Source organism: Cucurbita pepo, chromosome LG14 (genome assembly GCF_002806865.2).
Source record: "Cucurbita pepo subsp. pepo cultivar mu-cu-16 chromosome LG14, ASM280686v2, whole genome shotgun sequence".
NCBI classification, from domain to species: domain Eukaryota; kingdom Viridiplantae; phylum Streptophyta; class Magnoliopsida; order Cucurbitales; family Cucurbitaceae; genus Cucurbita; species Cucurbita pepo.
Window position 1 is genome coordinate 4,609,797 of NC_036651.1, and position 24,460 is coordinate 4,634,256.

At 36.5% G+C, this 24,460-nt stretch overlaps 3 protein-coding genes and 2 non-coding genes across 9 annotated transcripts; 2 read left to right on the forward strand and 3 right to left on the reverse strand.

The window, feature by feature from the left end:
• Positions 1-1,236: 1,236 nt before the first annotated feature.
• Positions 1,237-2,460, reverse strand: LOC111810904 (chlorophyll a-b binding protein 3, chloroplastic). The gene is made up of 3 exons (XM_023697738.1): positions 2,268-2,460; positions 2,020-2,181; positions 1,237-1,935 (listed from the first exon to the last, which is right to left on the reverse strand). Exons 1-3 carry the CDS (start codon positions 2,394-2,396, stop codon positions 1,426-1,428), a joined length of 801 nt encoding a protein of 266 aa, XP_023553506.1. The 5' UTR covers positions 2,397-2,460; the 3' UTR covers positions 1,237-1,425.
• Positions 2,461-5,360: 2,900 nt separating this feature from the next.
• TRNAF-GAA lies at positions 5,361-5,433 on the reverse strand. Its single transcript has one exon. It is a non-coding gene; the product is annotated as a tRNA-Phe (tRNA).
• Positions 5,434-5,550: 117 nt separating this feature from the next.
• Positions 5,551-5,623, reverse strand: TRNAF-GAA. Its single transcript has one exon. It is a non-coding gene; the product is annotated as a tRNA-Phe (tRNA).
• A 671-nt stretch (positions 5,624-6,294) lies between these two features.
• On the forward strand, positions 6,295-9,719 carry LOC111809852. 5 transcript variants are annotated; one of them, XM_023696301.1, is made up of 6 exons: positions 6,295-6,516; positions 7,273-7,337; positions 7,456-7,485; positions 7,593-8,430; positions 8,602-8,862; positions 9,330-9,719. In XM_023696301.1, the coding sequence occupies exons 1-6, from the start codon at positions 6,478-6,480 to the stop codon at positions 9,402-9,404; spliced, it is 1,308 nt and encodes a 435-aa protein (XP_023552069.1). In that variant the 5' UTR covers positions 6,295-6,477; the 3' UTR covers positions 9,405-9,719. The 5 variants fall into 5 exon arrangements, with proteins under 5 accessions (XP_023552069.1, XP_023552070.1, XP_023552071.1 ...); XM_023696302.1 differs by having other exon boundaries at positions 9,333-9,719; XM_023696303.1 differs by having other exon boundaries at positions 7,713-8,430.
• Positions 9,720-13,342: 3,623 nt separating this feature from the next.
• Positions 13,343-17,036, forward strand: LOC111810244 (cyclic nucleotide-gated ion channel 4). Its single transcript, XM_023696896.1, has 6 exons — positions 13,343-14,045; positions 14,460-14,675; positions 14,752-15,068; positions 15,673-15,781; positions 15,946-16,269; positions 16,424-17,036. The coding sequence occupies exons 1-6, from the start codon at positions 13,581-13,583 to the stop codon at positions 16,937-16,939; spliced, it is 1,947 nt and encodes a 648-aa protein (XP_023552664.1). The 5' UTR covers positions 13,343-13,580; the 3' UTR covers positions 16,940-17,036.
• Positions 17,037-24,460: the final 7,424 nt, after the last annotated feature.

Genomic DNA, 24,460 nt, shown 5'->3' on the forward strand with positions numbered 1-24,460 from the left:
CTTCTTCTTATTCTTGTTCTTCGCCATCGCTGAGAGATAAGCGCTGAGGAGACTAACAACGAAAACCCTAAGGAAGAAAAAAGCAAGAAGCGAGAAGGAGCTTCACCGGCCAGAAGCTGTAGTCGAATATTGAACGACATAAATTTATTTTGGGCTGTTTGTTGGCCCATGAAACAATTATATGGGCCTTTTAACTTTTATTGGGCCTTATGGCCCGCTTCCGAAAAGTGGATAATAACGACCAAAGTCCAACGACTATTTTATTAAACTAATATTTAAAACGTGTCAGGCACGTGAAATTTCTAATTTATTTTATTGAACAGTTAAATTAAGTGTGAATTTATCACTTTATACTAAATAATTTAAATTTTATAAAAATTAAATTTAATCATTGTAAGCATATATTATAAGTTGTTTTCATACATATTGTCAGATCTCACATCGATGGGAGAGAAACGAGTGCCAGCGAGGACACTGAACCCCAAAGAGAGGTGGATTGTGGACCCCACACTAATTGAAGAGAGGAACGAGTGCTAGCGAGGACGCTGGGCCATGGAGAGGGTGGATTGAAAGATTCCACATCGATTGGGGAGGAGAATGAAGCATTTTTTTATAAGGGTGTGAAAACCTCTTTTTAGTAGACGCGTTTTAGAAACATTGAGGAGAAACCTGAAAAGAAAGCCCAAATAAGACAATATCAGCTAACAGTAGGCTTGGACTGTTACAAATGGTATTAGAGTCAGACACCAAACGATGTGCCAGCGAGGACTCTAGGCTCCAAATGGATTGGATAGTGTGATTCCACATTAGTTGGAGGAAAATGAAGCATTTTTTTTTTTTTTTTATAAGGGTATGGAAATCTCTCACCAGTAAACCCGGTTTAAAAACCTTAAGAAGAAGCCTGGGGAAAAACCTTGTTGGGAAACTTTGTAGTCCTCAATCGAACAAATAGATGAGAAAAACCTTGTTGGGATATGGAGCATGATGCTTGTAGTATATATCCATTAGGATTAGGCATGTCTTTCTTCATTTTTTGTATTCTACCTTTGACCAATATTCCTCTTATATTTTCTCTCTCTTGTTCTTTGTGTTTATCTTCATCAAGTGTGTGCATTGTTGAACGATTACTGGTGTCAGAACTAACAACTGATATCGATCCTAATAAATCATATTAAGACTATAGAGCCTATTAGATTGTGTCTCTTTCACCGTACTCTAGAGATTGCATACTCCACGAGTAATTAATGGCAATTTAATTAAGATTAAGAACATCCATTTCGATCAAGTGGGAATTAATGTCCAATTGATCCACCTTAATGCTCTCTGCCTTCGATTAATCACATCCACTCACATACAAACAATTTACACCACAAACTCCTTCAATTTCCATGGACCAAAACCTCCCAGCGCCCATCTTCCTGATACTTACGAGCCAGGGGCAAACTTGGTGGCATAAACCCAAGCATTGTTGGCCACAGGGTTATCCAGATGGTCCAGCAGGTTCTCGAGGGGGCCCTTTCCAGTGACGATGGCCTGAACGAAGAACCCGAACATGGAGAACATGGCGAGGCGGCCATTCTTGATCTCCTTCACCTTCAGCTCCGCGAAAGTGACGGGGTCGTCGGCCAGTCCGAGCGGGTCGAAGTACTGACCCCCTGGGTAGAGATCGTTGCCCTCACCCACGCCGTCCAGGCCATTGATGCGGAACCCTTCAACCAGTCCCATTAGGACCACTTGGAAGCCCAACACGGCCAGGATGCTCTGCGCGTGGACCAGATTTGGGTTCCCCAAGTAATCCAGCCCGCCTTCTGAGAAGATTTGGGCGCCGGCCTTGAACCATACCGGCTCCTTGAAGTCCACTTTCAGCCATTTTTCTAGGACTTCCGGTGTTATGCAACCGAAGGCTCCCAGCATAGCCCACCTCCCGTGGATCACCTGAAATTCATTTAATTTTGGAATAATTAGTGGGTTTAAATGAAATTAAATCAAAGTTAAGAATTGGGTTGGAAATGAAATTACCTCGAGAGCTCTGTTCTTGGCGAAGGCCTCGGGATCGGCGGACAAGCCGGCAGTGTCCCATCCATAATCGCCGGGGAACTCACCGTTCAAGTAGGAGGGAGTCTGAGCTGAAAAGGGTCCCAAGTACTTGACTCTGTCTGGTCCATACCACAGATCATTACCCTGTTCAAACACCATCAATCTTAACACCCCAAAAAACAGAGCACAAAAAACAGAGCAAAAATTCAATTTTACAGAGTGAGTGAGACCATGGTGTATTTGGGAGTTCCCATGGCGACGACATCTCTGAGGGGGTTCTGTGGGGAGGATCTGGTCTGACCCAGAAAGGGGGTGGCCCGGAGGAGGCCGGTGGAGGCGGCGGTGGCGGTGGCGGCCATTTCTCTTTTGAGCTGCGCGTTGGAAAGGTGTGAGGAATTGTGAGAGAGGGAGAGGGGGGAAAGTGGGGGAATATGATGGGAAAATGGGGAAGATGAGTGGTGAAGAATGGAAGATTCAGAAAATATGTTAGCCAATCACATTCCTTCTAAAGATTTTTATGTATCTTCAACTCATCTCTTTCTATCCACATTTTATCTATTCCTCCTTTTTTTTCTTCTATATATATATATATATATATATATCTATACAAACTATGGAGTCAATATTGAGATAATCACAAATTAAGCAATACTCTCTCATTATGTTTAAACCCTAATTAGTAATTAATAAAAAAAAAATTATGAAATCGTATGATGAGTTGTTTCAAGTTCGAGAGTCGTTTAGTAAAAAATTAGATGTCATGTGTGATTTATTGTGGAACTCTTCTAGTATTGTACAAAAATTCACTGTCGAGTTAGAGGAACATTATATTGCAAGGAACTCGGGGTATGGGTTTTTGAGATCTTTGGGTGTTTATTGATGAATGGTGAGCGTTGAGGATATTTAGCCTACCATTACGGTTTTACTATGTGTATCATACTTTCTTGATTATAAGTTAATATAGTGTATCTGTTTATTGCTCTTTTCTCTATTGTAATTTATTTATTTCTGTAAATGATTATAAATAGAGAATTCTCACCACACTTTAGATATGGTGATTTTAGCATATATGCTCATGGTATAAGAGTCGGTCTGGTTTAGCAACCTTGATTCTTTCTTCTCCATGGTTTTTGAATCATCTTCTTATCTTCTTCTGTTTAGCTCTCTAATTTATATGATCACCATCAAGCTTTTTTACTCCGATTATCTTTTTTGGAAAAGTCAACTTCTCTCTTTCTTTTAAGAGTTGAGACATGCTGGTCTACGTTGATTAAACTCTAGTTTCACCATCTTATTTTGAACTAGCAACCTCCTCAACACTCAACACCAAATATTTGGCGTGGAAAGAAGCTGATCAACGAATTCTCTGTCTCCTGCTCTCTTCTCTCACCGAGGAAGTTATTGTTGTCGTCATTGGTTTCTCCATTACCCGTGACATTTGGCTCATGTTGGAGACTACGTTCAACCATCATTCAAAAGCCCGTGGACTGGGAATCAAGGATGACTTGCAGTTGATAAAACACAGTATGTTGCTGAGTATGCTTGTAACTTCAAAACAATCTGTGACTAGTTTCATGTCATTAGCAGACTCGTCGAGAACATTGATAAAGTGTATTGATTCCTTTGTGGACTCGGGACCGATTTTTCAACTTTTTCTAATGCTCAGATTGATTTCACTTCTCTCCCCTGTTCTGCAAATTTAATCTCTAAAGCCGCAAGTTTTGAGTTGTTCCAGCGCTCCCTTGAGTCTTCTAACTCCACTCATGCGACATTCACAACCATTAATCGTGATTTTATTCAGGTGAGAGCGAGAGATTACGTAGGTAGATGAGAACTTGTTAGTAAAGGGTCGCTACCTCCCTTGTGAGACGAGGATTATGGGTTGGAACTGATGTCAGGGTGACTCTTCGAGGACCTGTGATATAGGTCTAAAACGATGACGATGATATAAGAGACTATCATAACGATGATCTGAGGTACCATAAGAACTTAAGATGAACTCCAAGGTCCAAAGGTCTAGATAGGACAAAAAAAAATGAGACTTTAATTACTTTTGCTTATTTACCTAAATTGAGCTTAGGTGAGTGAATACACGTAAGGTGTGGCATAGGAAGAACTTGTAATTGGGAATGAACTCCTAAGTAAGAATAATACACCAAACGAACAAACAAAAGAACCAAAATTTCACAGGACTTAAGAACGAACTAAGAACTTCAAGCTGTTTATCGAGTATTTTATACTCATTCTTGCTATTTCAATTACATTTTCAGACGAGGCTTGATAGAGTAGTTGACGTGAAGGGCTTACATGAGCTATAGAGGTTGGACTAGACGAATATCTTATATTTCTCTTGTCTTTCTATGAACTCAGTTCTCAGCATCAATCACTTGTAATAAGGTTAATGATTTAAAATGCGATGAGTATAAATCAAATACGCGACCTTTATCTCACTGAATGTTGATGGTACCAACTAATTTGTAAATTATTTTGTAAATAATTTCACCTTTGTATTATTTTATTGACTAAATTAATAAAAATATCTATAAATTTTATATTTTGTTTCAATAATATCCATAAACTTTCAAAATTTTCAATAATACCTTTAATTTTTTTTTTTTAAATATAGTGCGTGATGAAAAATTGTTAATACTTTATTTCAAAAATATCCTTAAATTTTTCAAAGAATTTCAAAAATACCTGTTAACTTAGAAAAGTGTTTCAAAAATACTCTACGACTTTCAAAAGTTTTATTAATACGATTATAAAAATTTAAAATCTTCACAAACATCTTCAAATTTTTTTAAAAAACTTTAAAAAAATGTTTACTTTTAAGGTGTTAACACTAATTTTAAAGTTTCATGAATACTTTCTAGACGTAATATTAAGGGTAAGACAATTTTTTAACCATTAAAATTTTGAACAGTAATTGTATTTAAGAATACTTCCCCCTTTTTTATAACTATTTTTTTTTTCAATTATTTGTGTTTTGTACGTAGTTTTGAGATTTCTTTTAAAACAATATTTTTATCTATTAATCATTTTAAAATGATTTATAAAGGAGCTAAGAGAAGATGATAATAAATAGAATTATAAGTATTTAATGTTAAATTTTTTAATTTAAATATCATACTAATTATTTATTATTAAAAATTTGTGCAATTTTATTACATATCATTTATTTGGACTGCTTATTCGATTAATGGATTTAAATTAATAAAATATACCAACACTTCTCTAATAGACCGGGTCATAATAATACGGTCAATGGTAATGAGACGACGCCGTATGAAGAATTTACGCTGAAAGAAAATAAAACAATATTATGCGGTGAGAGTGGATCGAACACGCGACCTTCAGATCTTCAGTCTGACGCTCTCCCAACTGAGCTATCCCCGCAAGGTGTGAAGGTTAAATATCAAGATTTACTAATAGACTGGATCATAATATACGGGCAATGGTAATGAGACGACGTCGTATGAAGAATATACGCTGGAAGGAAATAGAACAAAAATATGCGGTGAGCGTGGATCGAACACGCGACCTTCAGATCTTCAGTCTGACGCTCTCCCAACTGAGCTATCCCCGCCTGATGCCATTCATTTCATAATTAGTATAATAGATAAAATATATATTTCATATCGATAATGCTTTTTAAGAAAATAATTGTAATCTCAACTTCAATTTATTATTATTTAATACAAATTTAATAACGTTTACAAAGTTTGATGTTATAAATTATGAAGATTGATTCTTCATTTTAAATTAATAAAGTTCAAAAAATAATTATTTATTATATTTGGAACCATAAATATTTGAAAGAAGCATTTAAAATCTTGTATTTAGATAGTAACTCGATAGAAAGTGTACTAAGATAGAGTTTTAATTATTAAATTCGATCATTTTAATAAACGAAAATAAGGATAGAAAAATAATATTTGATTTTTTTTTTTTTTTTTTTTTTTTTTTTTTTTNTAACAAAATTTATTTGAAAATCTTCATGAATTTTTAATGAGCGAGCATTACATAACCATACTCAAAAGTGTTTTAAAAATGAAAATTTAATTTTAAACTTTTTTAATTTTATTTTTAGAAAGGAAGAAATAAATAGAAAATAACCATAGATTTAACCAATTATGGCAATAACGTAATTTGCTGTCCAGCAGTTTGAAATTTCCAACGGTCAAAAATAATTTGTTAATGAAATGTTTCTACGCACCGCGCAGTTCCTGAAACATCTCCAAACCATGCAACGGGAAATCAGATGAAATCTACACCGTCCATTTCATCGACTGAATCAGAAAACTTCGCAAATCAGACCGTCAGAAAACGTCGTGAATATAATTATATATTTTCGTTCACGTCGCCATTCATTTTATTCCTGTGAGGGAGCCGAAGGATTCGACCAGTTTCTTCAATTCCAGAAAACTTCTGCGTCCGAAAATGGTGCTCATCAAGTCCAATAATCATTGGGCTTTCCTGGTATCTTCTCTCGTTCTTGAGTTCATTTCTTAGTCTGCGATTCTCTCGATTTTTTTCTCTAGGGGAAATGGATGTTTGATTGGTTATCTTCATTCTTTCTTTCACATTTTTGTTTAATTCGTTCATATTATTTCTTGTTCTTTGTTTGTATTATTCCTCCTTTTTTTGTGGAGAATTGATTGGTTTTTTAATGTTTAATTTCCTAGGTTTTCCATTTTGATCTCAGGTTTGTTGAGCAATTGGTTGACGTTATGTTGTTTTCTGTTAATCAAATGTCCTCTGTATCCAAGCCATGTTTCTCTTCATTTTAATGTGTTTGAGAATGAAGCGGGGAAGATAATCTTCAATTTTACGGGAAATTGCTTCGGTTTTAATGATTCAGAATCTCATATCGGGAATCAAAATGTTTAGAGAGAGAGGCGATGATCATGACTGATATTGTTTTCCACATTGTACGCGTCTATGTGATGTTTGATTTTTATTCTTCGTTTTTGGGATTGATATCGAGCATACTTACGTATCTTTTGAAATACTTTTGAAATCTTCGCCAGTTTTAGAATAACGAAAAACAGGTTCAGAAACTACTTGTTTTAGATCTAAAAAATTCCTATGATTTGAACAATTATTTTGAAATTAGTTTAGGGAAACTATGGAGGAGGGTTGGTGAATAAGCATGATTTTTCAAAACTGATAACAATAAACAAAGTTGTTATATAATGAGGCCTTTTTTTGGTGTGTAATTTCTGATTGAGTCAGGAAGAAATTGAAGCACCCATGTGGTTTGATCTCACCTTAGAAGGGAGGTCCAACAATCAGAACATGTGAGTACCTGATATAATTGGTCAATGTATATGTCAGCTTAATATGCATTTAGTATCATGATTTTCATTTGAATTATTCATCATACTAATTCCCCCTATGCTTGTACTTTGATTGCAGTGATGATAAATGGTTCTTTACACACCACCCGTAAGCGCCCTTAGAGTTTTTTCATTTACAGAGTTGATGTGAAAGTACATACTTTTCATGATTTAGTTCTTTGTGTTTTCCTTAAAAAAAACAAAAAAACATATCAGGGTCCACCAAAGTTCCTCCCATGACCTGAAATTAGCATTTTCTCAGCTCTTCGAGGAAAGGACTTTAAATTTGGAAATATCTGTGTCTTCTTCTCTGAACCTTCCCAATTCTGTCTCAAGATCAAGAGGGGACTTTGAGGACAAGAAGTGCAAAGGCAGCTGTCAAGGTTTTGCAATGGACAAGCATATTGTAAGTGAGAAGCTGAGTTCAGGATCAGCCACTAAATTGAGCTATACAGACTCAAAAGGAACTTCGAGTTCAAATCTGAGTTTGGTTTCTGATGCAAGCTGTTTAACCGAAAACTCCAGGCCAAATGTTTTGGTTACTGGTTCGAGTTCAGAGGGAAAGGAGCCAGCTGACAGCAGAACTAGCAGCACTATCATAACTGGTTTGGGTCGTCAACAACAATGTAAGGCAACGGAGGTAACAAGCCAACCATTGAGCATGTCTAGTAGACTTTTGTCAGATATGAGGAGAAGTCTCAGGAAAAGCTGTGCCAATAGACAAGTATCGAGATTGGAGGTTAATAACTGTCAAAGACAGTCAAGTGGCCATAACTCTTCTTCGAGTAATTCAAGCACCACATGCTCCTCTTTGAATCCTGGTTTTGATGCTAAAAGCATCACCAATACATCAGAACAACACCTGAAAAGTAGTGTAGGTGTTGGAAACTTTTCCAGGATGACTCAAACAGCAATGAACAAATCCAAAGATTCAAGTGTTTTCTCGAGCACATTAAAGATTCAAGTGAAGGGCGCGAGTTCCAACTCAAGAAGAGTTAGTAAATCCTATGCTAAGCCCACTAAGCTCGCCCACCTTGAGTCTTCAAAACCAAAGGTGAGAAGCTGTTAGTTAAAATTTGATATTGAGATATGTGGCAAAACTTATGGTTTTCTTGCAATCATTTTTCTGTCAGAGAAATGGTATTGAAAATTTTGATTTTTCAGTGTGCATCCTTTCTCAACAATGTCAGGGAGATGTACTTAATCTTGTTTGTTCTTCAACCAGATACTTCGTCCAAAAGCTCCTCTACTACAGCAAAGAAACCTTCAAAACACTTGTTTAAAGCCAAAGAAAAAGGAAAGTTTAGATGGAATAGGAGGATGCAAGACTGTAGTAGCTGGAAAGGAGAATGCAATAAGGAGAATTGCTGTGAGTCAGAAATGCAATGGTAGAGACCCTTCTACTTTTAATATGGTCAAGGATCAGAAAAGGACAGAGCATAAGGTTCCACAAAGACTTGGTGGACGAAGTGTAGTTAGCTCGAAGGTAAAAGGATTGTAGGCTTCAACTAGTTTTATCATGCTCGTTTTGTTGATGTTAAAATATAGTAATCCATTCTCGCATCATTTTTTGGAATAAGTAGTAATTGAATTGAAGATCAAAACAACAATTTGGATCAATTAGTGATATTAACAAGTGGATCATTTGTTCAGATGTCCATTGATATATTTTGTTTAACAAATTGTGAGACATATATCATTCTCCCGGTGCTATTTGACCAGATTTTTATGCATATCATCATCGTGGTCTGATAATCCTCCATGCATCAATTTTCATTTGATTCAACTTCTGTTCAAAGCGTCCTTTGATTATGTGAACTAAACAAGTCGGTGCTATTAAGGGAAAATGTTTACAAAACTGTTTGTTTTTCAGTGTCTTTTGCCGAATGGTCGCCATATCTGTGAAATTACGTTATTAACATCTTTTTATGACCCCTTTTATACTTTTTACAGCAGCAGGCCAAAAAGCATCATCCAAGTGAAGGAAAAAGTCTGGAAATTGGAAGCAAAAGGGTATACTTCCGTTGAGAGGAGTCTGTACATATATGACATCTCTACGCGTATATACAAAAGGAGTCAATGGGGAGGCAACCAAATCTCTTTCCTTCGGTTTTCCAGCCTGCGGTAGTAAGTTCCATTCTTATGGGTTCAAATTAATATTCATTTTTGACCCATGCAAAGCAAATGGTATTGTAACTGTCTTTTTGAAATGCCAACTTGGAGAAATAGGTTGTATAAGATGATATTGATGTCTGATTACTGTCAATGACCTGATATTAAGAATGTTTTTGGCATTCAAGTTTACCTAAACATAGCTATTAAAATCTTGGTTTCTGGACACGAATTCACGAAATCTTCTTACCTGAGATAGCCTTCACCAAATCCCTTAAGAAGTATCAGTCTAAGAAATCATTTGTGAAGTTACGATCATGTATGCTCTTTGTGCTGAAGTGTTTTGCTTTCTGCCAACCAGACACCAAAAGGAAGAACAATAACAGCATGTGAGTAAAGTGGCCAAATGTTGTTGCTTTTCTTTTCTTTCTTTTTGATATCTAGTATCCTTAGAAAGTGGTATAGGATTAACGTTTAGGTCCAGCCGAAACTAAATTCCATATTGAGTGGATGATCAGATAAAGACCATACCGAACTGGGGTTCAAGATGCGGCTGTCCTCTATGGACCACATTGAGCCACATTGTCCTGGAAACTAGGGCCCCTTTTTCTAATTTTCTCTTCTTTTTCTTTTATTAAGTAGGTGTTGTCAAGTCACAATGAAAATCAAAATGCTCCATCTAATCTCATTTTGTGCGTATTTCGATCAAATAGTCCATTATTTAGGTTAGGTTGAATGCAATTCTCGTAGTGCAGTTGACACTTTTATGATTGTTAGATATACGAGTGAAAAATAGTGAAGTATAGTTATGTTTCCTACTTACTATAGGAAGTAGTACATTATTTATGTTATGGACATTACTTTTTCATGATTGTTAGATGTAGAAAGGAGAAATGGTAAAATATTTGCCATGGATGGCAATTTGTTCATATTTTGGAAGTGACAGGTAGGTATGATGGGAGCCATTTAATGTTCCATTTAATGTTCTGTCGAGGATTATTGGGAGTGAGTCCCACGTTGGTTAATTTAGTGGAAGATCATGGGTTTATAAGTGAGGAATACTATCTCCATTGGTATGAGGTCTTTTGGGGAACCTCAAAGCAAAGCCGTGAGAGATTGTGTTCAAGGGTTGAGGAATATTATCTCCATTGGTATAAGGCCTTTTGGGGAAACCCAAAGAAAAGTCATGAGAGATTGTGTTCAAAGTGGATAATATCATACCATTGTGGAGAGTCTGATTCCTAACATGTTCTTCTATAGAGAGAGAAAGAGGGATGTTCTTCCATAGAGAGAGAAAGAGGGGGAGGGGGTGTTTTGGGAGTGAAATATTTTGGGGGAAGGAGTATGAAATAGATGGGATTTTGATTATGCATATCTTCTTGTTAGGGAAAACAAACAAAACCAAGGAAACTTCAGAGAACCTCAGTTGTTTAACTTGTATGCATAATAGAGCCAAGCCCCTAACGCCTGTCCCTTTCCCTTACCTTACTTGCCCCTTCCCCACCCTTACCACGCATTTGAATCATATTCGCCTTCGTTGTTTTTCTTTTTTTTATTTAATGTTATGGTTTCCCTCTCTTCTTAAGCCTTATCAACGGGTCGATTCTATCCTTGTTCGATGATAAATGGTTCAACAATTCTTTCATTTTTTAGATTAGATATAGAGAATAGCAGACGTACTTGTTTAAACTATATTTGAATTGACATGTTAGATCTACCCAATAAACTTATCTTTGAATTAATTACTTCTATGTGTAATTTTATTTATTATAATGAACTTTTTTTTAAATATTTTCTTTTGTAAAAGATATTTTTATAATTTAGTCTGTTAATAATATATTTTTTTAAACTGTTGAAAATTAGTAAAAAGTTAATTTTATCAACTCTTGACTTGAGAAAATCTAAAAAAATATATATAGTTATTAGAAAAATGATTAAATAATTACTATTCTATGACTAAGCCAATGAACTTGGGTCTAATCTAAGTTCAATCGGAAAAATTTAAAACGACTTTGATAATTTTTATCAAATAGAAAACTTGCGTACATTAATATTTTAAAGTAATCTATAAAAAGTTTAAAAGACACCATGAACATTGTTTAAAACATGTTGGTACATGATATGAGTACATAGCTAATCGTGAGAAGTCAAAATTGCGATTAAATATATTTGGGCTCTAACAGCTCGTGTATGTTCTTGCCTTTGCTGCAAACTTGTGTTTCATCTGCAAAAAGAAATAGTATGAATGAGTATAAAAACTTTATCAATTATTCATTCATTTATCATTAGTTAAGTCTTATTCTGTAATTAAATAATTGGTCTAAATCATACCTTTCCAGAACCCTACTACTGACTATGCTCACTCAATCGAGCTAATCTCATTATTCCTCACAATCTTATTTTTGGGACTTATTAGCCATTCATAATTTAGTTCCACTCCAATTCAAAGGCACACATTTGAATAAGAAAAAGAAAGTATAACATAAACAAATTCTAAATTAGTAATTTTATTTGCCCTCAAGGGGACAAAGCATAAATTATTTTTGAGATTGTGTGAAGATTCGAAGGGAAATTAAAATGAAAATAATAGAGCTTGTATTGTTTAGTTCAATTATTGGAATGAAAAGACAAATAAGAAAGCATAATTTTGAATTATGAAAACAGGAGAATATCCTTTTATTCACTTCCCTCCTATCCCCATCACAAACTGTCCTTTACTCCCTTCTTTAATTCATTTTCCTATTATTTGTTCTAAATTCAATTTTGTATTTTTCTCTACTCAAAATTATTGTCTAGGTAAATTAATTTGTAGAAATCTGAACAAAAAGTTACAAATTCAAATCTTTGAATTCCGATGAATTATTAAAATTATGAATTTAGGTGAAGATTGTTAGGAGAAAGTTATAGACTGGCCGCTAATTAAGGTAAAAATCATTAAATGAAAAGTAAAGTCATAAGAGCTTATACTTGAAGTGTAATATTATATTATTGTAGAGGTTCATTCTTAACGGAATCAAAAGGTAAGATGGATGAGTTTTATTAGAGAGCATATGAAATTTTGACCGAAAACTTTGTCGTTTCTCAACCAAATATGCTAGAAAACAAGAAAAATGGGCAGTGTCTATTTCATCAAAGATTTCAAAGGTAAAAGACAAAATGTAGGCTTTTTTTTTTTTTCTTTTAAGTGCCCAAACGTTCTTTACTGCTTAGTACTAAGTTCATCATGGTTTTGAGCTAACCAAATTATAAATGATTCTTCAAAGCTTAGGTTATTGTTTTTCTAAAATCGAATACGAAATCAAAATTTTTATATGCAAGAATCTCATCATAATTTGGAGTGATGTGACCTGCAAAATGGATACTCACACCTATGTGTAGATCAAATGGTAGTATTCTAGTTGAAATCAATGTTCATCAATCGATGCCCATTCGCTTCGTAGATTTCTTGCATGGGTCTTATTGGGAGTTTAGTCATGTGTACAACCCATGTGGCTTGAGCAGCCTACATGGTTGGTTAGCTTGTGGTCCTAGAATTCAGCCCAAATATTGGACCATTTCTGAGTTGATTTGTGAGTTCAGTTGAGTTCATTAAGAGAATTTGACATCACACAAAGTTATGGATCATCATTTCCTATCAAAATACCACTGATAGTTGAAGTTCAATCACCTAATCAATATATCACTAAACCATCGTGTCCTCGTCTACATATTTTTCTCCAGACACGTCAACTTGGTTGCCTCATCATCTATAGCGATGAAACAATTGAGATACTTGTCCTCATACGTATAGGCTGGTCCGGACTAAGGTCGTGTTGAGCAACTAGGCGGGTTTTATACGTATGAGGATAAAGTCGATCGAATGTCGAGATAGAGAGAGAGAGAGAGAGAGGAGGAGGAGGAGGAGGATAAATTGGTCAATTAAGACCAAAATTGTCTTTATGGATGAAATCAATGAAGGGTTTGGCTGTACTTCCTCGATTGTAATAATTCATCCTTGTCGATTATACCCTCCACGCCAAGCTGACACTCTCACATACAACATCAAACAAATCACAACACGTCTCTCCAATCTCCTCCTCCCTCCCTCCTCCCATGGCCACCTCCTCCGACGAAGAAGTAGAAAAAGAATTACAAGAACACGACGGTGGCTTCTGCCGGAGCCTCTACGGAGTCGGCTCGGTTCTCGACCCGAGAGCCAAATGGGTCCGAGAATGGAACCGGGTCTTCCTCCTCGTCTCCGCCGCAGGCCTCTTCGTGGACCCTCTCTTCCTCTACACGCTCTCCATAAGCGAGTCATGGATGTGCTTGTTTGTTGATGGGTGGTTAGCCATCACCCTCACCGTCCTCCGCTGCACCGCCGACGCCTTCCACCTTTGGAACATGTGGCTCCAGCTCAAAACTGCCACAAGATACTCCTTCGCCGGTGGAGCTTCCACCGCAGCCACGCCGGAGAATAGAGGCCTTAGAGATTCCACCCCACGCGCCGTCGCTCTCCGCTACTTCAAATCCAAAAAAGGCTTCTTCTTTGATCTCTTCGTTATTCTTCCACTCCCACAGGTATCATGCATACAATAATATAAATAAATTTCATAACCAACAATCTTTAGGAATGTTTTTACTTTTATTTTAATAAAATATTATCCAATTTTTAAATTTGCTAAACATAATTAAATAAATTGTTTATTTTATTTTATTTTATTTATTTATTTACATGAATTAATAGAATGTGGTGTTTATAAAACTCTGATTCTGGGCAGACCAACATGTGAAATTTGAATGTCTTTTTGTGAACGACATGAATTATGTTTTTTTTTTTTTTTTTTTTTTTTTTTTTTTTTTTTTTTTTTTTNTTGGGATTCGATCTTTTTTTTTTTCCAATTTAATTTTAAAATCCATGAAGAATTCTTGACCGTTGGATCATCAATTATTTTTAATATAAATATATTTTCAAAAATTAAAATTAATTTGCAGGTGGTATTATGGGTAGTAATTCCAAGAATAATGAAGGAAGGATCAGTGACATTGGTGATGACAGTATTGTTAATAGTATTTCTATTTCAATACTTACCGAAATTGTACCATTCGGTTTGCCTGTTGCGGCGCCTCCAAAACCTGTCGGGGTTCATCTTTGGCACGGTCTGGTGGGGCATTGCCCTCAATCTCATCGCTTACTTTGTTGCGGCTCACGTAAGTGGATAATATCATATCATCGTGGAGATTTGTGATTCTTAATATGGCTGTTATTAAACTTGTGTGAATGCAGGCTGCAGGTGCATGCTGGTACCTGTTGGGTGTGCAAAGAGCAGCCAAGTGCCTTAAAGAGCAATGCAGAGCCACGAGCAGCTGTGGGGTGAGGGTGTTGTCGTGCAAAGATCGTATCTTTTATGGAGGAAAGATGGGAATGGGGAGAGACAGTGCAAGATTTGATTGGGCGAGTAACAGGCAACCGAAATTCATGTGTTTGGATACTGCTGACAACTTTAATTATGGAGCTTATAAGTGGACTGTTCAGCTTGTTGTCAACCAAAGTCGCTTGGAGAAGATCCTTTTTCCCATCTTTTGGGGTCTCATGACTCTTAGGTACTTCACGCCCTTTCATGTTTATTGTTAGAAATCACAAATCTTCACGATATTCGTATTAATGGAGATGTATTCCTTACTTATAAACCTATGATCGTTCTCTAAATTAGTCAATGTAAGACTCCCTCCCAACCATCCTCTCCTCGAACAAAGTACATTATAGAGCCTCCTCTGAGACCTATGGAGCCCTCAAACGGCCTTCCCTTCATCGAGGCTCGACTCTTTCTCTGGAGTCCTCGAACAAAATACACTATTTATTTGACACTTGAGTCCATTTTGACTACACCTTTGAGGCTCACATTCTATTGACATGGCTAAGTTAAGGGTATGGTTATGCTACCATATTAAGGATCACGAACCTCCACAATTGTATGATATTGTCTACTTTGAGCATAAGCTCTCGTTGCTTTGCTTTTAGTTTCCCTCAAAATGTCTCATACCAATGGAGATGTATTTCTTACTTACAAACGTATGATCATTCCCTTAATTAGCTAATGTGTGACTCCCTCCCAACAATCCTCAATAATACTTGTTTGATTATCGTCTTTCGAATTGTTCGGAAGAAAACTTCACTAAGTGTTAACTTATTTTATTTACTAAACAGTACCTTTGGGAACTTGGAGAGCACCACGGAATGGCTGGAAGTTGTGTTCAATATCATTGTTCTCACCAGTGGACTCTTATTGGTCACCATGTTGATAGGAAACATCAAGGTAACTTCTTATACTAAATTGCCTTGTATTATTATGGTACGTTGGTTGGAGAGGAGAACGAAACACCCTTTATAAGGATATAGAAACCTCTTTCTATCAGATGGGTTATAAAAACCATGAGAAAAACTCAAACGGGAATCGATAAGTTATAAATGTGTGTGCAGGTGTTTCTGCATGCAACAACGTCAAAGAAACAAGGAATGCAGCTAAAGATGAGGAATCTAGAGTGGTGGATGAGAAAGCGACATCTTCCACAAGGCTTCCGACAGCGTGTTCGGAACTTCGAACGGCAACGTTGGGCAGCAATGCGCGGAGTTGACGAGTGCGAGATGATAAAAAACCTACCGGAAGGGCTCCGACGAGAGATAAAGTATCACCTTTGCTTGGATCTAGTTAGGCAGGTACCATTGTTTCAACACATGGATGATCTTGTTCTTGAGAACATTTGTGACCGTGTCAAGTCCCTCATCTTCACCAAGGGCGAAACCGTAAGTTCCAATAACAAAACCCTTCACTAGGAATGATCATGAGTTTATAATAAAAAATTATTATTTCTAAAGCTATGAGAGCTTATGCTCAAAGTGGACAATATCATACCATTGTGGAGAGTCGTGTTCATCTAACAATTATAATCATGCCCAGATAACAAGAGAAGGCGACCCAGTTCAAAGAATGTTGTTTGTCGTCCGAGGGCACCTCCAAAGCAGCCAAGTCTTACGCGACGGCGTGAAAAGCTGCTGCATGTTGGGGCCAGGCAACTTCAGCGGCGACGAGCTTCTATCATGGTGCCTCCGCCGCCCCTTCATAGAGCGGCTTCCGCCGTCCTCTTGCACTTTGGTGACACTTGAGACGACGGAGGCGTTTGGGTTGGAGGCGGAGGATGTCAAGTACGTAACCCAGCACTTTCGCTACACATTCGTCAACGACAAGGTCAAACGTAGCGCCCGCTACTACTCCCCTGGCTGGCGTACTTGGGCTGCCGTTGCCATCCAGCTCGCCTGGCGTCGTTACCGCCACCGCCTTACGTTAACATCATTGTCGTTTATTCGGCCTCGGCGTCCCCTGTCGCGGTGCTCTTCCTTGGGGGAGGATCGCCTCCGCCTCTACACCGCGTTGCTTACTTCTCCCAAGCCCAATCAAGATCACTTCGATTTTTGAATCCATGTTTTGCATTTTTCTCATTGTCTTGACTCGAACTAGATTGGATTGAATTGGATTGGATTTGATTTGATTTCTGTTCTTTGAGTTGGTTGTACAGATTCGGATTATTGCGAGAGAATTTGTCTTTTTAGGATCGCACGACAATACACATACTCAACCGTCCAGATGAACACAAAGAACAGGAGAAAGAGAGAAAATGCAGTAAAGAATATTAACTCAAAATTATATGCGATGACTTCAAGTATGTAAAACACGAAGAAATATGAAGAAAATAAGTCTTCAAAGCTTGTCTAATGGGTATATATATAGTTTCATGTACTAAATATAATCTCTTATTATAAATATCTACAAAATATATTTCTACCCTATTTTTAACATCATGTTCCATATCCCAACAATAATTTCTTTAACGTTTGAGAATCTTTGCTTAATCCACCCATATAAACAGTGTGAAAGTTATTTATTTATAATCAAATAAATTACAAGAATATACAAAGAGTAATAAATGGAAATAAGAATAAATAAAAAGAGGCATCGAGAAGGCAAATATCTCTTATAATAAAATATCAAAGAGATAAACTATAATTTAGTCATAAATACCTTAACAGATAATCAGCTTTTAAATATAGAGAATTAGTAATGGGTAGCCTTAATTTTGCGAGTTCTCGAATATTGCAAATATGAAGAAAAGAAATTAAAATATGATTTTCGGTTTTGAAGTTACATGGTTCTACCCTCCAAAGTTTTTTTGATATATCAATAATATGTCAAGTCAAGTGTTCTCTGTATCATTGGTATATTAACATTCATATCGAGTATTTTAATTGTCATGAGTTTTGATTTGATTTAGTTATTTGGATTAGATTTGATTTGGTTATTTGAATTAGATTTGATTTGGTTATTTGAATGAGATTTAGTATCCCAGATTTTATATATTGAGATTTGATAATTTGATATTAGGATTTGGGAGAGTTTTGGGTGTTATTGGTTGAGTGATATTGGTGAGAGTGTTTGTAGTGTGACAGTGAGGTATTCACCTGTAACACGGTTTATTAGTGATTGGTTGCTACTCGTAGATGTAGGGGAACTTCTTCTCTCCGAACCACGTAAATATCTTGGTGTCTCTTTGTGTAATTTCATTCATTGGTGTTATGAGTACATTTCTTCCGTTTTCGGCGCACAACAAGTGGTATCAGAGCCTGATTGTGGTATTTGGGGTATTGTGAAAGTTTTGGCCTCATCGACCACTAGACGTGCTCACAATCGTGCTTATTTTCTTGAATATGGCAGAATTATCTGGAATTAAATCACGACATGGATCGAGATTTTTGAGTTCTAATCTCGAAGTAGAGAAATTTGATGGAACCAATAATTTTGGTGTTTGGCGAGGCCAAGTTAGCGATTTGCTGGTCATGCAAGATCTTGATGCTTCTCTCCCAGAGGTGATGCCTGAATACATAACAGAAGCAGAATAGACGAAATTAAATCGGCAAGCTTGTGGAATTATTCGATCCTGTCTTGGCAAGGACCAGAAATATCCATTTATGAAGGTAACCGTGGAGAAAGAACTATAGGACAAGCTTGAGGCGAAATATATGCAAAAGAGTGGAAAATAAACTCTATTCGAAAAAAACTATTCCGTTTTGACTGCAAGAAAGGTATCTCAATGGCTGAGCATTTAGATGATTTTAACAAAATCATCCCTGATTTGCTCAATCTTGATGTTAAGATTGATGACGAAGACAAGACGTTGTTATTAAATTCTTTGCCGGAATCCTACGAGTTCTTAGTAACGACCCTACTACATGAAATCACTGATATTGATTTTGAAGATGTTTCAAATGCCTTAATAAATAATGAGATGCGAACGAAGAAAAAGGAGACATATCAAGACTCTAGCTCAAATGTTCTCATTGCTCGTGGAAGGACTTCTACTTGGCAAAGGAGCGAATGTGGAGAGTCCCGATCAAAGTCGAGTGGTAGATCTGATAATCGGAGAAAACTTGATAAAAATGAGTGTGCATATTGTCGACAGAAAGGCCATTGGAAAAAAGATTGTCCGATCTTAAAAGAGAAGGGGTCGAAGTCCAATGTGGTCCTATCATATGTGTCCCAACAGAGAGATGTTATCCGCCAAACCAGTGAATAGATTCTTAATTCTGGGTGCTCCTATCATATGTGTCCCAACAGAGAGATGTTTTTGGACTTCAAAGGGTTCAATGGTGGAGTTGTGTATATGGGCAAGGATAGTAGTTGTAAGATGATGGGAATCGGCTCAGTACAAATCAAGATGTTTGATGGGATTATACGAAAACTCAATGATGTGAGGCATGTCCCTGACTTGAAGAAAAATTTGATTTCCCTTGGCGTTTTGGATGCGATTGGTTATCGTATCATTTTGAAAGGAGGGAATTTGAAAATAGCTCGTGGAGCTTTGGTGTCAATTAAAGGAACTAGAAGAGGTAGCATATACTACCTCAACGGAACCACAATAATTGAGCATGCTGCTGTGGCAAGTTCGAAAGAACAAGACATATCGAAATTATGGCACATGAGACTTGGGCATGCTGGTAAGAAGGCGCTTCAGACATTGTGAACCAAGGAGTCCTTAAGGGTGCCACAACTGGTAAAATTGATTTATGTGAACATTGTATATTTGGTAAACAAAAAAATGTGAAGTTTTGTACGGCTTACATCAAATAAAGGGCATTTTGGATTATGTTCACACTGATGTATAGGGCCCTACGAAGAATGTCTCATTGAGAGGAAAGAGGTGGTTTGTCACCTTTATTGATGACTACTCGAGGAGAGTTTGGATGTATCCCATGAGGCACAAAAACGAGGTTCTCCAAATCTTCTTAGAGTGGAAGAAAATGGTAGAGAATCAGACGCGGATAGGAAAATCAAAAAGTTGAGATCAGACAACGGTGGAGAATATACTTATGATCCATTTCTTAAAGTATGTCGAGATGAAGGGATCGTTCGACACTTCACTGTTCCTGGTAAGCCACAACAAAATGGAGTTGCTGAGAGAATGAACCAGACATTAATAGAGAAGGTTCGATGCATTTTGTCTCAAGCAGGATTGAGTAAGACATTTTAGGCTGAGACTCTCAGTTATGCAGTTCACTTCGTGAATCGTTTACCTGTTTCTGGAAATGGTGGGAAAACTCCGCTTGAGGTATGGTCAGGTACTCCTGTTACTGATTATGATAAATTGCATGTGTTTAGGTGTCCTGCCTATTATTATGTGACACACTCAAAGCTAGATTCTAGAGCAAAAAAAGCCAAGTTTAAGGGCTTTAGCAAAGGCGTGAAGAGCTATAGGTTATGGTGTCTAGAAAAGTAAGATTGTTAATAGTCGAGATGTGACATTCCATGAGTCTGGAATGTTTTTGCAGGAAATTGAAAATAATGACGAGGCATTGAAGTAGGTGGAGAAGGTGGTGTTCTCTCCTGATATGGTTGTTTCTACTGAAAAACCTATTGATCAGGTAGATAATAACTCTGATGTCTTAGAACCGGAGGAGCAAAGCCTTGTAAATGAAAGAGTGGAGGAACCTGAGTCCATCGCCAGGAATAGACCACGAAGGGAAATTCGAAAACCTGCAAGGTTTGATGATCTGATAGCATATGCTTTCCCTTTGATTGATGGAGTTCCCAACAACTACAAAGATGCTATCCAGAGAGATAAATCAAATTTGTGATTTGGTACAACTCCCAAAAGGTAAGAAGGAAATTGGTTGTAAATGGGTTTTCGTAATAAAAAAGATTTTTCTGGTATACTCGACTTGTGGCTAAAGGCTATGCACAAAAAGAAGGTATTAATTACAATGAAATTTTCTGATTTGTGGTAAAACATTCTTCCATTCGAATTTTGTTGGCTTTGGTTGCTTAATTTGATCTTGAGCGTGTACAACTCGATGTAAAAACTGCATTTTTGCATGGAGATTTGGAACAAGAAATATATATGGCGCAACCGGTTGGTTTTCGAGTAGTTGGACAGCAACATTTGGTATGCATATTGAAGAAATCTTTGTATGGGCTGTGAAGCAATCTCCACGCCAATGTTATAAAAAGTTTGATCATTTCATGGTAGAGCATATGTATACTCATAGTCAATTTGATCATTGTGTGTATTATCGGTGTCTTGATGATGGATCGTTTATTTATTTGCTCTTATATGTTGATGATATGTTAATTGCTTCAAAGAAACAGGTGGAGATTGATAAGCTCAAATATCAGCTTTCTAAAACATTTGAAATGAAAGACTTAGGCAATGCAAAGAAAATACTTGGAATGGAGATAAGCGACGATCTACTACGGGTTATTTATTTACTATGGCTCTCATGAATAGAGAGTCTTTCCTTCAAGTTGAGGATTTTGGTGGACCTGTTTGTTGGCGTTCAACATTGCAGTCTACTGTTGCACTGTCTACCACCGAAGTAGAGTATATGGCAGTAATGGAAGCTTTTAAAAAAGCTATTTGAAAGCATGGGTTGATCAATGACTAGGGTAATTTGCCAGAACATATAGATGTGTTTTGTGATAGCCAGAGTGCTATTTGTTTGTCAAAAAAATCAAGTTCATCATGTACTAAACATATTGATGTCCGTTTTCACTTTATTCGAGAAATTATTAGTGAAGGGGACATTCGTTTATTAAAAATTGGAACTTGCTAATATGTTGACAAACGTGATCGCTCGTGAAGAGTTCTGACATTGTTTGAATTTCATCAACGTTGGAAGAAAGGAGTAGTGCGTTGACGTGGTAGCAACCAACTCAGTTATCAACCTGGAGATCTTATGACAAGGTGGAGATTGTTGTAAATTGTATAAGTTTTTATTTGATTGGTTATTTGGATTAGATTTGATTTGGTTATTTGAATTAGATTTAGTCATACCAGATTTAGTTATATATTGGGATTTGATATAGAAATTTGATATCTGGATTTGGGAGAGTTTTGATTGTCACATTGTATTTGTTGAGTGACATATTGGTGAGAGTTCTTTGTAGTGTGATAGTGAGGTATTCACTCGTAACACTTGGTTTATTAGTGATTGGTTGCTACCCGTGGACGTAGGGAAACTTCTTCTCTCCAAACCACATAAATATCTTGGTGTCTCTTTGTGTAATTTCATTCATGGGTGTTGTGAGTACATTTGTTCCGCTTTCGACGCACAACAGATCGTTGGTATATCAACGCTCATTAAAATGCATATAAATGCTATTGATCATTTTAATCATATAACTAATTAGTATTCAATAGTATATCAATGTGTACATGAGGATAAATATTTGAGTTACAAAAGACGTGTATTTTTATAAATCAAAAGAAGAAAGAATTCTACTTTTATAAGAACCCGACTTTAAATATAATACAATTGGACATATTTGAAGCCACTAAGTAAAGTAACCTAATAAAGCAACCGAAAAGATAACAAACTTCAAACGTAGAAGTAACGTCATAAATCTGAATATGAAATCATTATAAGCTTTTAAAAAGTGTTTTAAAAAAGATGCCAAAGTAAATTGAATGAAAATTTGAAGTTAAATGTATTTAATTTAGGGCAATTGAAAAGAACAAATACGGGTGAGTGGAAATAATTTTCAAGTAATTCAAGAAGCAAGGGAATGTTGTGACCATTCTCTTGGTACGAGAGGTATATGAATAAATAGAAATTTTTGAATCTCGGTTAGTTGGGTCTATGTATAGAATTTTTAGTACCTGATATTGTAGTTGCATGATTCTACCTTCCAAATATTTAGATATATCAAATCAAGTATTCGAAATATCATTGGTATTAGAAAGGTTAGTTGGTAAGTAAGAATATGATTGACATTATAAAAGAGGTATATGAATAAACCGAGATTTGTTGGCGTGTAATGGGTAAGAACTATATTGTGTCCGTTAGTGTTAAATGCAGTTAGGGGGTGTAGAATCCGTGTGAACGGTTACTATTTTGTGTCCGTTAGTATTAAATGCAGGTAAGGGGGGCAGAATGTGCCCAACTTTTTCTATAACAACAACAGACCATTGTTTGGTAGGTAATCAGGGAGGGATCTCTACATTCATATTCATATCATACCATTGATATCATTCCCTAAATTAGGGAGCCAATAATCGTTACCATGAAAGTTTATTGCTCATATTGAGAGTTTATGCTCAGAGGAACAATATCATTCCAATGGGTAGAATAGTGTTCATTTAACATAGTATCAGAATCATGTCCTCAATTTAGCCATGTGAATAAAATCCTCAAATGTCGAACAAAGTACTCCAAGAGAAAAAGGAGTTTTAGACTCCTCGGAAGCATAGTAAAACATGACAAACTCCAACCGAAAAAGAGTCAAACCTCGATTAAGGAAAAATTAGGGAATGATGAGTTTTCAATAGACTAATATTCTCTCCATTGAAGTGAAAACTTATGTGAAGCCAAAGGCGAGGCCTTTCAGTAAGGCTAAAGCAAAACCACTAAAACTTATGCTTAAAATAGACAATATTATACCATCATGGAGAGTCGGGAGTTGCCCTCGTAATTTTGGAGTATCCATTCATTGCTAACCAAAACCAAACCTCTTTACAAATTGGCAAACTTGAAGCCCAAAACACAAAGAAAAGATAAGAAGAAGATGAGAGCCTATATTAATATATGCTAACTAAAAAAACATTGTATATTCCAAGCTTCCACCAATTTCAGAGCACAGCACCAAGAGTAGAAGAAGAAAGGCAAGAAATTGACGAAACCCCATGAAGGAAAAGGTCTAGAATCTGATGGTACTTGGACCCAAACACCCCAAATCCATGACTTTCCTCATCTTCTCCTCTCTAGACTTGTTGATCTGGTTGGCAATGGCGGAAGAAGAGGAAGCAGAGAGCTTCTTAGCTTGGTAGTAAGATCTGAGCTTGCTATTCCCGTGTTGGTGGAGGGATTTGATGAGGTTGTTCCAACGGCAAACCCCTTGATCCTTCATGGCCTCCACGGCGCCGATGCTTGCCGCCACGAACCAGGCCCTGCAAGCCGCACTCCGAGACATTATATGCTCTGTTTTCTTTTTACCCTCTGTTTCGGTTTCGTTAATCGATTCTCAATCGATGAGTGGGTTTTCTCTTGCAGAAATTGGAGTATATATATATATATATATATATATAGAGAGAGAGAGAGAGAGAGAGAGAGAGAGAGAGAGAGAGAGAGAAGAGGGGAAAGAAGGATTGAGGAAGCCATGGTTTTGAGGACAAAACTAGGTGCTTTCAAAAGGGGTTCCTGTATTTTCCAAGAAAGGAGACCGCGTTTACGCTCCCTTTTTTTCATTTAATTTTTAATTATTTACTGTAATTTCAATGCCTAATTATTATATTATTATAATTATTATATTTTATTTTTAACCCATCAAAAATGGGGAATGGAAGTTCGATTTCCTTCCGGAACCTTCGATGCAAAGGGGATCCAGAAATAATTTTCTTTTTTATTTTTTCTTTTTACTGGGTCGTGTGTTTTATAACATTATATCATAATA

Excerpts from the sequence above, each read along its gene's own strand:
- LOC111810904 (XM_023697738.1), bottom strand. The coding sequence starts at position 2,396 with ATGGCCGCCACCGCCACCGCCGCCTCCACCGGCCTCCTCCGGGCCACC. Across the intron at positions 2,182-2,267 it reads GAACTCCCAAATACACCATG|GGTAATGATCTGTGGTATGG; the intron begins GTCTCACTCACT and ends GTGTTTGAACAG. Across the intron at positions 1,936-2,019 it reads CCAAGAACAGAGCTCTCGAG|GTGATCCACGGGAGGTGGGC; the intron begins GTAATTTCATTT and ends AATGAATTTCAG.
- LOC111809852 (XM_023696301.1), top strand. The coding sequence starts at position 6,478 with ATGGTGCTCATCAAGTCCAATAATCATTGGGCTTTCCTG. Across the intron at positions 6,517-7,272 it reads ATAATCATTGGGCTTTCCTG|GAAGAAATTGAAGCACCCAT; the intron begins GTATCTTCTCTC and ends TGATTGAGTCAG. Across the intron at positions 8,863-9,329 it reads GAAGTGTAGTTAGCTCGAAG|CAGCAGGCCAAAAAGCATCA; the intron begins GTAAAAGGATTG and ends TACTTTTTACAG.
- LOC111810244 (XM_023696896.1), top strand. The coding sequence starts at position 13,581 with ATGGCCACCTCCTCCGACGAAGAAGTAGAAAAAGAATTACAAGAACAC. Across the intron at positions 15,069-15,672 it reads TGGGGTCTCATGACTCTTAG|TACCTTTGGGAACTTGGAGA; the intron begins GTACTTCACGCC and ends TTTACTAAACAG. Across the intron at positions 16,270-16,423 it reads TCTTCACCAAGGGCGAAACC|ATAACAAGAGAAGGCGACCC; the intron begins GTAAGTTCCAAT and ends AATCATGCCCAG.